The sequence below is a fragment of the Ceratotherium simum genome, chromosome 9, assembly GCF_057802395.1.
Source record: "Ceratotherium simum simum isolate JZ-2026a chromosome 9, ASM5780239v1, whole genome shotgun sequence".
NCBI classification, from domain to species: Eukaryota; Metazoa; Chordata; class Mammalia; order Perissodactyla; family Rhinocerotidae; genus Ceratotherium; species Ceratotherium simum.
Genome location: NC_141908.1, coordinates 40,694,620 through 40,707,846, shown reverse-complemented (window position 1 = coordinate 40,707,846; position 13,227 = coordinate 40,694,620). Strand labels below are relative to the sequence as shown.

Sequence of the window (13,227 nt, the reverse complement as noted above, 5' to 3'; positions counted from 1 at the left end):
AAAATATCCTGCCAAGAGACAAAGGAAGGATTTCTTTAAAAATGTGGTTTTTTATATAAGGAGGTGATGATTAAGAGTACAGACTTTGAAATCGGATGGAACATAGTCTAAATGCTAGCCATACCATTGTATGGCTATTTTACTTATGGGTAAAGTTACTTAACTTCCCTTTGCCTCAATTTTCCCATTTATTGTGAGAATTAAATGAGATAATACTATGCAAACTGTTCAGCACATAGAAAGCGCTCAATAAATGGGAGGCTTAAAAAAAAAGTTTGAAGATGACTCTTCAATTGTTTAAATTGAGAGTATGGATCTGCATTCTTATGATACTACTTTGTAAATTTCCATATCTCACAGACCGAAAATTAGCAGCCCTCTAAAAGATGAGGCATTTACTTCTTATCTGAGCTTTCCCATGTCTAAAATCTTATGCTTCATATATGTTCTTTGTTTGCAGTGTTTTCTAAAGCTCAAAAAACCCAAGTCTCTCCCATTTTCTCAAGCGAGCGATGTCTGTCACTCCTATGGTGGCACCCTTCCTTCAGTGTTGAGCCAGAGAGAACAAGGTAGCGGAATTGTTTTGGAAACATGTTTTATTCTGATTTGGGGCCAAGTTAGTTTGGGGAGGCTGTGGGGAATTAACATGTAAAAATAATATTATTAAACTACTTTTTTACGGAGTAGGTAAAAGACTATTCTGGTAGTTAGATAAGCAAGATGTATTCATTGACATTTTTAGTATATCTTTAATTTGAATAAGTCAAATGCTTTTTTAAAAAATCTCTTTCCAACAGATTTTATTACATCCTTGCTTCCGGGTATGGAAGATACTTTATGGATTGGTTTGCGCTGGACTGCCCATGAAAGGAAGAGCAAATGGACGGATAACAGAGAACTGACATACGGTAACTTTCACCCATTACTGGTTGGTCGGAGGCTGAGAATACCAACAACTGTAAGTTTTCTTGAATCAGTAATCTATGTAGCTCTATGAAATACCCGAGTTGTCCATAAATTATTTGATTAAGAACAAGGGCCTATTTTATGAGTCCATTTATGTGAAACATCCAGAATAGGCAAATCTATAGAGATAAAAAGTTGATTAGTGGTTGCCAAAGGCCAAGGAGAATGGAAGGATTGGGGGTGATGGCTAAATGGTATGGAGTTTCTTTTTGTTTTGTTTTGTTGGTTTTTTTTTATTTATTTTGTTGGGGTTTCTTTTTGGAGAAGTGAAAATGTCCCAAAATTGATTGGGAGTGATGGTTGCACAACTCCGTGAACAAACTAAAAACTGTGGCATGGGGGCCAGCCCGGTGGCGCAGGCGGTTAACTGCACACGTTCCGCTGCGGCGGCCCGGGGTTCGCCAGTTCGGATCCCGGGTGCGCCCTGACGCACCGCTTGTTAGGCCATGCTGTGGCAGCATCCCATATAAAGTAGAGGAAGATGGGCATGGATGTTAGCCCAGGGCCAGTCTTCCTCAGCAAAAAAAAAAAGAGGAGGATTGGCATTGGATGTTAGCTCAGGGCTGGTCCTCCTCACAAAAAAAAACAAAAAAAAAAAACTGTGGCATGTATGCTTTAAATGGGTGAGTTCTGTCACATATGAGTTATATCTCAGTAAAGCTGTGACAGGAAGAAGAACAGTAAGCACAGGGGCTTCCCCAGCCTGCAGGTAGGTGCCCTAGTTTTCACAGTAGCATCAGATTCCATAGCACTTATTTCACAACCACGTAAAACCATCAAGTAGTGCGTTGCAAATAGAAGCAAATATAAAGGCTTTACTTGACATTTTGGGATTTGGGGCTGTCAGCCTCAGTCTCCTGAGGCAAAAAGTACAAAATTGGTGATTAGTGATCATTTTTCCCTAAGAGCTAAATATAAAGAAGCTATAGAAGGGAAGAAGGCGTCACATTAACAATAACTATCCTATACCATGATACTGCTGCCCACTGCTCTGTCCTCCCTATTTACTAGATACAAACCACGTTTTGCACAAAGGGCAGAGATTAAGCAATTAACTTTAAAGCCAAATTCCAAAAATATTTCCTAGACAATAATCAACTGATGTTCCTGATGCAATGTAACTTTGTTCAAGGTTGACATTGGTGGCAAAGGGAATTCTGAATCATATGTAATTACGTACAAAGTAAATGGTCAGCCCTGGTGGTCTAGTAGTTAAGATTAGGTGCTTTCACTGCCACAGCCCGGGCTCATTGCTGTCAGGGAACCACACTACCCATCTGTCGGTTGTCATAATGTGGCAGCTACTTGTTGCTGTGATGCTGAAAGCTATGCCACCGGTATTTCACATACCAGCAGGGTCACCCATGGTGGACCATAGCAGACAGACAGAGGAGCTTCCAGACTAAGACAGACTAGGAAGAAGGACCTGGCCACCCACTTCTGAAAAAATTGGCCATGAAAACCCTTCGCATAGCAGCAGAGCATTGTCTGATACAGCGCCAGAAGATGAAAGGATGACAAAAAATTGGGAATGATGGTTGGACAACTCTGTGAATATACTAAAAACTATGGAATGTGTGCTTACAGCAGGGTTCCACTCTGCTGTACACAGGGTCGCTAGGAGTCTGAATCGATTCCATGGCACTAACAACAAAGTAAATATCAAAATAATGCTTGGATATTATAGAAAAGTTGGAAGTTGTAGAGAGTATATACAGTAAAGAAAAATATCAACTCTTATCCCACTTATATTTAGGCTGGTAGCTTTTAAACTTTTAACCATAACCCATAGTAAGAAATACATTTAAATAACCATCCAGCACATAGGTACAAATATAGTATTGAATTGAAACCAAAGTTTCAGGAAACAGTACTTACCCTTAGAGCTTATGCATAAGATAGTTCTCTCTATTCTATTCCACTCTGGTCTAGTCTAGTCTAGTCTAGTCTCTGTATCCTATCCTATCCGTTTCATTATCACAAATGTGAGTCAGGACCCACTGAATTCATTTCATGACCTGCTAAATGATAGCTCAAACCATATTTGAACCCCGATCTAGGAAATCACAATGAGTATTTCAGCATTTTTTCTTCTAGGGCTTTTCTATACACTGTTTTCTTGACATAGATAAGATCATAGTATATGTACACTATTGTGTTCTACTTTTCTTAGTTGTTTTTTGTTTTTGTTTTTGTTTTGTGAAGATCAGCCCTGAGCTAACATCCATGCTAATCCTCCTCTTTTTGCTGAGGAAGACCGGCTGTGAGCTAACATCTATTGCCAATCCTCCTTTTTTTTTCCCCCAAAGCCCCAGTAGATAGTTGTATGTCATAGTTGCACATCCTTCTAGTTGCTGTATGTGGGACGCGGCCTCAGCATGGCCAGAGAAGTGGTGCATTGGTGCGCACCCAGGATCCGAACCTGGGCCGCCAGTAGCAGAGCACACGCACTTAACCACTAAGCCACGGAGCTGGCCCATACTTTTCTTAGTTTTATATCATAAGTAGTTTCTTATGCCTTTAAAAGATGTACTTGATAAGCATTGTAATGGTTGCACAATATTTCTTAATAGATACATCATCATTTACCTAAACAATGCTGGTTATTTAGGTTATTTCCAGTTTGGCATAATCCTAAATAGAGCTGCAGTGAACATCTCTGTGCATAATCTTTGCTTATACTTCAAGTTACCTCCTTAAGATAGATTTTGGAAGTCATATAGCCAGATCAGAAGATACAAGTAGTTATAAAGCTCTGGTTACCAAATTGCTCTGGTTACCAAATTGCTTTCCAGAAAAGTTTATGAATTTATGTTTTTGTCAGCAATATATTGTGGTTGCCCTTCTATCCAGACTAGTATATTAATAATTTCTAACATTTGTTGAACAGCTAATATGTGTCAAGCAGTCTGCTAATGCATCACATGCATTATTTCATTTAATCTGCACAAAAGATGTAAAAGGGTCTGTTACTCCTCCTCTATCTTAAGAATGTGGAGACAGACAGAGTCATGTAACTTGCCAGCAGTCATACAGCCTATGTGTGCAGAGTAGGCATTTAAATCCAGGTCCAAGGGTCTGCAGAGCCAGCATTCTTAGCTGCTCTGCTCCATTGCCTCCAAGTGCATTATCTTTTAAAAATTCTTGCTAATTTGGTAGTTTAAATGATATCATATTTTCATTTATATTTCTCTGATTTCTAGTGAAAATAAACCTCTATAAATTCAATAATAATATGAATTTCATCAAGTGTGACTGTTCTTATTCTTTTCCAATTTATCAAAGCCTTCATGTATCCCTTATTGATTTTATGGCTGTGTAAATATTAAATGCGCTGACCCTGTGTTTCTTGCAGATATTTCCATAGATTGTTTTCTTTAGGTCTGAATACCAAAAATAGTACAGAAATAAGTTTCGATTTTTTTTTTGTACATGTTCAAATCTGTTTATTTCCTTTTTTTCCTCCATTGCTTTTAGGTTAGAAAGTTCACGATGTAAATGTTAGTTAAATGTATGCCTATATTTTCTTCATTTTGTTTCATAGGTTGCCTTTTTTTTCCTGACAGTATGATATATCTATGGTATAATATGTTATCAGTAAATACTGAATCCTTTTCCCTGATCCTAGCCAATTGTCTAGCATCACTTATTACATATACTTTCATTTGTTAAAAGCAATATAGGATGCCTCCTTTATCATATGAAGTGTGTGTGTGTATGTTTATATGTGTATGTATGAGATATGCTTTTATATAGCTATTACACTGATGTAAATATTATAACTTTGCCATATTTTAAAAAATATAATAGGATTAGTTATCCTTTATTATATGCCTTTCAAAAAATATTCTTAGCTATTCTTGTCCATTCTTCCAGACAAACTAGAATTATTTAGTCAATTTCCAACCAAAACAATTAAATAAAAAACTTCTGATGAGAATTTGACAAAATTCTAGGGAGAATTGACATCTTTTTATTAATTTTCCAATTGAAGAATATGGTATAATACATCTCTCCATTTATTCAAGTCTTCCCTTAGAGCCCTCAGTGAAATTTTTATAGGCGTTTTCTTTCTTATTGCCATTGAGAATGGCAGCTTCTTCTTGATTTTCTTACTGATATATAGGAAAGCCATTGTTTGGGGATTTTTATATATTTATTTCATAGGCATCCATCTTACTAAAAGCTCTTATTACTTTCCAGAGTTTTTCACTAAGTTTTCTTGGGTTTCCTAATGAGGTAATCGTAATTTGCAAATAACAGTTCATGCTTCAGTACATATGGTAGGACTTCCAGAACCATAGTCAATACCAGGAGTAATAAACACCATCCTAGACTTGATCTGGACTTTAATGGGACTGTCTGCAATCTTTTATTGTTATATATGATGTTGCCTCTTTGTTTAAGATATCTCATTCTGTAACTAGCTTATTTAGAATTTTTATTCAGGAATAAGTACTGGATTTTCTAAAACTTGTTTCCAGCATCTATTGAAATGGTCATATAGTGTTTCCCATTAGGCTTATTGATATATGGTATAATACATTAATAGCTGTTATAGTAAGCCATCTTTATCTTCTCGTCATAAAATATAGTTGCTCAGAGTGGCTTATTATTTTATTATTCTACTGAATTAGATTGTTAGAATTTTATTTGGGAATGTTTTCATCTCTGTTCATAAGAGTTAATTTTTTATGCCACATTGTCAGATTTTTTTCTGATCATGTCAGCTTCCTAAGATGAACTGGGTAGCTTTCTGCCTTTGTGTTTTGAAACTATGACTCAGCCTGGGAAATTATCTTTCCCTGAAAGTTTAAAGGAACTACCCACAAAACCATGTGATGTTAGAACTCTTTTCAAAGATCATTTTTTAATAATAAAGAGATTTGGTACAGTATTTGAGGGCCTAAACTGTAGAGTGAGATTGTCTGAGTTTAAATTCCATTTAGCCCTTCAGTATGCATTTGGAAGTTTGCTTAACTTTTCTTAAGCCTCAATTTTTCATCTGTAAGTTCCGATACTGTTGTACCTACAATACGATGTGAGGATTACATAAGACAATTCATTCAAAGCTTTTAGCACAGTACCTGACACATAGTTTTAAAAATGAGCTATTAATTTTCCATTTTTTCTAAACTCCTTGGTACATTTCTTTTATTTTTTTTTTGCTGGGAAAGATTCACCGTGAGCTAACATCTGTTACCAATCTTCCTCTCTTTTTTATTACCCCACAAAACCCCAGTACATAGTTGTATATCTAGTCATAAGTCCTTCTGGTTCTTCTACATGAGCCTCTGCAATAGCATGGCCACTGACAGATGACTGGTGTAGGTCCATGCCCAGGAACCAAACCCAGGCTACCAAAGCGGAGCACACCACACTTTAACCACTAGGCCATCAGGGCTGGCTCCCCTGGTGTTTCTACTTCTCCCTATAACAGTTATGCTAATTTGTATTTTTCAATAAAGTTGTCTATTTCATTTAGATTTTCAAATGTATTAGAATAAAGTTTTTTTTGGTTTTGTTTTGTTTTGTTTTTTGTGAGGAAGACCAGCCCTGAGCTAACATCCGATGCCAATCCTCCTCTTTTTTTGCTGAGGAAGACTGGCCCTGGGCTAACATCTGTGCCCATCTTCCTCTACTTTATATGGGACGCCGCCACAGCATGGCTTAACAAGCAGTGTGTCGGTGTGCGCCCGGGATCTGAACCAGTGAACCCAGGGCCACTGCAGCAGAGCTCATGCACTTAACAGCTTGCACCACTGGGCCGGCCCCTAGAATAAAGTTTTGTATGCTATTATCTTCTTAAATCTTCATTTCTTATTTTGATTGTTTTTACTTTTTCTTATTTAGATTTTTACAAACACTGGTGTATGCTATTGGTTTTCTTCTCCCTCTTCTCCACCCTCTACTCCTATTGCTTGAGATATATTTACAAACACCACTACATTTTTCTATCCTGTTTTTCTTGGAGTTACATTTTTGCTGATTTCCTAATCTCCTACATTGAATTCTTAGTTCATCTTTCTTTTAAAAGACAGAATACATTTAATAATACACATTTGCCTCCACATAAAGTTTTACTCATAGCCCTTATAATATTTCTCATATTATTCTTTCCTGTAATTTTTTATTTTATTTTTAGTTTAATGTATATTGAGTAGTGTGTGTGTGTGCATTTTAATTTTTAGCTCCTAGGATCAGCTTACTTTTCTTATTTTTCTAAGTGTGATGTGTTTCAAACATATAGGAAACTATAGGAACAATATACTTCAAATAAATTTTCATGTCTAGTATTGTTGATTTGTGGTCAGAGTATGAAATCTAGATAGATACTTTTATTTATGGAAGTTTTTATAGTGACTAGTATAGGATCAAAGCTTTCAGGTGAGTTGAGTTCTCTATTTTGTGGTACACAGTTTGCCATTATAAAAAGTTTATAAACGTCTAATAAGTTGAGTTAATAATCATTGCTTTTTTTGCTTACTTGAAATGTCAAGAATGATAGAGTGTTAAATATTACTATAATTGTGTTTTTGTCTTATTTCTAACAGTTTTTCTTTATCTGTTTTGAAGATATATTTATCAATATTGACACTATTTTGTTTTATAATTTCTAAAGTTAATTGTCCTCTTCCCATGCTTTGGAAGTTTATCAGGATTTTCTTAATGATTTCATGGTCAGCTCCTTAATGGAATTTTTTTACAGGGGGAAAAATCCAATTTCGAATGTAAAGTTCTCCTGCTAGGATCCTCAAACTGTTCATTTCATGATCATTTGTACGTATTTGTCTTTTGGGTTTAGATGTTTGAGGAAGACTCTCACTACTACTGTGCTCTAATGCTCAACTTCCAAAAGTCACCTTATACTGGGACATGGAATTTTACATCCTGCACTGAAAGCCACACTCTGTCTCTCTGTCAGAAATATCCAGGTATAGATTATTATCTAGATGACTGTGCTACTTTATGCTGTTGATATGTACAGTACTTTTTCACAAAACATCTTATGAGCAAATTAATATTAATTTGTAATCATATAGCTTCCTTAAAATTTCAGCATGGCTAAATCCATATGGGCTCAGTGAGTCGTATTATCTCAAACGGAATGTGATTTTTTTTTTCAAATATCATTGCCATAATTAAATATCAAAATTAAGTATCAGATGGCATTTGTTAATAGGAGTTATCTAAGATAGTAAGTTATGGTTGAATTTTGTTCTCCTTTCCACTCTGACATTTTTCAGATTTTACTTTCTATCATAGGGAAAGGAGGAGAAAAAACTTAATGTTTTTAATTGAGCCTGGTATAAACATTCACAGTTAAATTTAGCACTAAAAAAAAAATATGAAGCATTAATAACAGATCACTGTCTATGTCTTCCTGTAATCCAAATAAAAATAAAATGTGTACTTAAAAATAGGAATCATCATCATTTTCAAAAAGATAATTTTAAAAGGTATTAATTTGGGGCCAGCCCTGTGGTATAGTGGTTAAGTTTGGTGCACTCCACTTTGGCAGCCCAGGTTCATGGGTTCGGATCCCAGGCGTGGACCTACTTGTCAGCCATGCTGTGGTGGTGACCCAGATACAAAATAGAGGAAGATTGGCACAGATGTTAGCTCAGGGCTAATCTTCCTCGAGGAAAAAAAAGAGGAAGATTGGCAATGGATGTTAGCTCAGGGTGAATCTTCCTCAGCAAAAAAAAAAAAAAAAGGTATTAAATTGTTTTCATTGATCAAAATAAGTTTTTAACAAATGATTAAAAAAAAAACTTTGTCATATAATGAGAACCTAAAGTAGGTAATCCATGTACTTCTTTTCATGGGAGCTCTCCCAGATGAAAATTTTGTAAAAGAACACCTAACACCACCTCATTTTGAAGCAATTCAAACAAAGGAGGTATTTGACAACAACTTGAAATAGTAATCTTATGGCAGGCCACTTTTATTTATAGATTTTATCCTTCCTAAAGCAGACCAACTAAAACAGAATTTTGTTCTAATTTTAGAAAACAAATGTTGTGGCTCACACATATTACCTAAGGTGTATAGCAAGACATACCTCATTCTCCCACCCAAAATCTAAAATAAATGAATATATAAGTAATATCTAAAGTACATTATTATGGGTAGAAATTTGAACAAAATGTCCCACGACTTGCAGAGTGAGTGGTTTTTGTGGGGTTTTTTTCTTTTACACACAGAAATTGAAGGCAGACAGACCTTGCAGAATACTTCAGAAACTGTAAAGTATCTAAATAATCTGTACAAAATAGTCCTCAAGACTATGACCTGGTACGATGCTCTAAGGGAGTGTCAGAAAGATAACATGCACCTGGTGAGCATCACACACCCTTACCAGCAGGCGTTCCTAACCGTGCAGGCGGTCCTTCATAACTCTTCTTTGTGGATTGGACTCTCCAGCCAAGACGTAAGTTTTCAGTCCCAACTTCGAGGACTGGGTGATGGAATGTGACATTTTTTATTGCACACAGCATCTCTCATATTGGACTAAAAGAAACCAGAGATGGTAAAATCTTCCTCCAGTGAATGAATTTCGTGAAATATGTAATTTTTAGTGGCAGTCATCTTTCCACTGTTAAAAGATCTGGTGCTTTATTGTTTAGATTAAGAAAAAGTTCTAGTGGACATTTGTAGCTGAGCACTTCTTTTTATTTATTCCAAAGACTACACTGGAATCAGGAGTTGCTATGTCTCCTCAGCCAATGAAAAGAAAAGAGGAAGGGAAGAATCAAAAAATCAGAAGGGGTTGGATGTGTGGAAGCACTGTGGGTGGTGTTGAAAAGTCCTTTTTATCCCTTTGAGAAACAGCAGAGTGAAATTAAGCCAGTCTAAAAAGGGTTTAGAATACTGTTTCACCACATCTCAAACCCTGATCCTGGATAGATGTCATGGGTACTTCTCACTCATTTCATAGCCCCAGCAAAGAATGCTAGTCTCCTGTTAATTCCAACACTGAACTACCTGCATGTAGCAAAAACAGGAATATTTGTGCTACTGAGGCTTTTAGCTATAATTAATAGGGAATTTTTTTTAATAAAGCTGTGGTATTCCTTTCAGCAATTTAGGCCATTTTTACCTCTTTTCCAGGCCTTTTATGTAATAATTTGATATACTGCCCACTGAGCTGTATTGAAGGGTAAGATATAGGGCTGGTGTATAAGATTGCATACATTATGCACTGCATAGGGGGTACCATTTACAAAGATAGTGATGTGAACTTTGCTCCCTGCGTCTGCACAATGCATGACTGGTGAAGCCCTAGTTAGATAAAAGTCACCTAGACTAATATTGCTAATCCACTCTCAGAGAGAGGGTAATTGGCAGAGTAGGAGAGAAAAGTCCATTGCGTTATGAAGCAACCTTAAGTTATGTATACGTTAGGGCAACCCTCAATATACCAAGATGGTTTTAGGGCTGCATGGAGAAAATGTGATTAAAGACAGTTTAGTCCTAGCACAAACCCAGAGCTGAACTGGAGAATGCATGAAAAAATTTAAAATAGACTTAGAAGTAAACATTATCTTTGACAGATTTTAGATTCATTACCACCAGCATTTACCAGAAGCTCAATTAAAAGAAGTAGTATTTAGAAATTGCTTGAAGAGTGGTTTCTCCAGGACTGAATATTTTTAAAGTTACCCTCAGGTCAAGCCACATCATCAGCTTGCGGTTGCTCCCCTAGACCTCACAGTATCAATTCCTTCATAAAATTGCTTTTACTTACTTTTTCTTTGGTGTTTGGTATTATGTGAAACCCATCATTGGTCTCTTGTGAGGGTGGTAATAAGTTATTACATTTCCTATTTTCAATCACCTTAAACCTTTTGAAACAAAAGCAATATTGTCACTGCAGGAAATTTGTAAAGTTATAGTAAATTAACAGAAGAAAATTAAAATCACCTGTAATCCTAGTATGTAGTGATAAATATGGTTTAATAATTTGGTATATATCCTTCAAATTACTTTTCTATGTACATGTGTTTATTTTTAAGATAATTAGGATCATACTGTTTTGTAACTTTTCTCCCCACTTAATGATTTTGGTCTTGTTTCTTATTCTATTTTCAATCTTCACCTATGTTCCTCTTTTTCTTTTCACTCTTTATTTTAACATAGTCTATGTAGCTGTTTATTCTGTATCTTCATGAGCTGCCTTAAATCTTTGGAACATACAGGATATGAATAAATAAAATTTGACAGTGAAAGCAATGGGAAGATATTGAAAGATTTTAAACACGGTAGTAACAATATCAGATTTTTACTTAAGAAAAATTATACTGGGCAGAAAGTCGGGGAGGAAGTGAGTAGTCTAGAGATACGAGACCAGTTAGCATCTCTTGTAGAAATTCATGCAGGAAATGATATTGGCGTGCACTAAGGCATGTTTACAAGGTCTGCGGTGCAGTGGTTCTGGGTTATATAAAGTCCAGAGTGTGGCTGTGGCACTGCGTCACTCAAGTACGTAGAAGTGAAAGTACATAGAAGTAGAGGAAGTCAAGAAGGCTTGGGAACTGGATGAGTCATACACATGAACAGATATCTCTAAGTCAGTGGTAGGACCGAGAGGACAGAGCAAGACATGGGGCATCTCCTTAGTGAATGTCAAGGAGGGGCAAGGGGGCCAAGTCCTCCATGAATGTCAGAGAGAGGCAAGGAATCTGGGAGTTTGCAGTGATAAGAAAGGCATAAACCTAGGGCCGGCCCGATGGTGCAAGCGGTTAAGTGCGCACGCTCCGCTTTGGCGGCCCGGGGTTGGTGGGTTCAGATCCTGGGCGTGCACCAATGCACCACTTGTCACGCCACACTGTGGCGGCGTCCCATTTAAAGTAGAGGAAGATGGGCACGGACGTTAACTCAGGGCCAATCTTCCTCGGCAAAAAAGAGGAGGATCAGCATCGGATGTTAGCTCAGGGCTGATCTTCCTCACCAAAAAAAAAAAAAAGAAAGAAAGAAAAGAAAGGCATAAACCTCAAAGGAAATAACTGAAGGAGATAAAAATACCTACTATGCCATTCTCATACCCCTGTGATATCTGAGAATGGAAAAACAAACAGCCTTCCCTTGTGGGTGCTGAAAGGAAATTATTCCCTTGGAAAAGATAGATTTTAATTAACATCAATTGAGGTCAAGAATTTAGTAAAGAGATACTTATAGTCATAATAAAGAGATTTAGTATTCAGTAAAGAGAAAGAGGGTGTGGGATGATTTATCTATGAAGAATAGAAGTTCCAGAGGCCCAGGGACCTGGGTTAGTTGGGAGTGCAGCAAAGGGTAATATGGATGAGAGCACAGGCAACATCACATGGGCAAAGGGCCACATTTGAGGCCACATGGCTTAGGGATTCCAGCCACAAAGTTACAACTGGGACTCTAGTGGAGAACGGTTCAGAATGAAACCGTTGCTGGTGTTGAGGCTTCACCATGTTTGCTATTTATGGTTCACTGGGGAGACAGTGTGTGGCCTTTGCCCAATGTTCCACATAAACCAGTGATCTGAAATTGCCTTGGGTCTCAGGAAAGCTTAGCTCAGTAAGTCAGTGCATAAGGCCTGGTGCTCTGGCAGCACCATGGGGAAGCTCAGACAGGTCTGTACCCTGTAATCCATCCCCCTACTTTAAATGGGACGCCCATCCCCTGGACTTCTGCACCTACTCTGTAAAGCCTCTCTCAAGATAGGTGGGTAGTCAGCCTTGTTAGGACGTAGAGATAGATGTTCACAGACTTCTAGCACATAATAGAATATAGTGATTGAGGAAACTTCTCCCCAAAGACAAGTGTGAAAACAGATCTACAAGGCCTGAGGGGTTAAGAGGAAGGAAGCTAACATTTATGTTAGCTCTTCTTGTGTCCCAGCCAGCCACTGAGTTACGTGTTTTACACGTGTTACCCCATTAATCCCAGCCCCATGAGGTGAAGTGTCACATCTATTTAATAGATGAGGGAAGGGAAACTTGGCGAGGTAAACTCACAATCAAAAACTAATAAGTGACCAAACCAGAATTCAAAACTAGGTATGCTTAGCTCTGAAGCCCATGTTCTTTCCACTGCTCTTTCCACTGTTCTTTCCATGTTGCCTCTAATTTAATCATTGCTCACAGTGGTCCTCACTCCATTCTAGCTTTCTGATTTCCAGCAACCAATGGTTCCAGTTATGTGTGAAGCATTATAGCATAATGGTTCAGACCATGGACTCTAGGGCCTGATGGCTTGGATTAGAATCCCAGCACTACAGTT

The 13,227-nt window shown here is 37.3% G+C and overlaps 1 protein-coding gene across 2 annotated transcripts in view; it reads left to right on the top strand.

Annotated features, from left to right (window-relative positions):
- LOC101395501 (CD302 antigen) overlaps positions 1–13,227 on the top strand; it is a 122,595-nt gene that overhangs the window by 52,588 nt on the left and 56,780 nt on the right. For both annotated transcript variants that reach the window (XM_087435277.1, XM_087435275.1), the window contains exons 22-25: positions 461–569; positions 798–958; positions 7,772–7,901; positions 9,174–9,400. In XM_087435277.1, the coding sequence (XP_087291403.1) occupies positions 461–569; positions 798–958; positions 7,772–7,901; positions 9,174–9,400 (627 nt within the window). The remainder of the gene's footprint in view (positions 1–460; positions 570–797; positions 959–7,771; positions 7,902–9,173; positions 9,401–13,227) is intronic.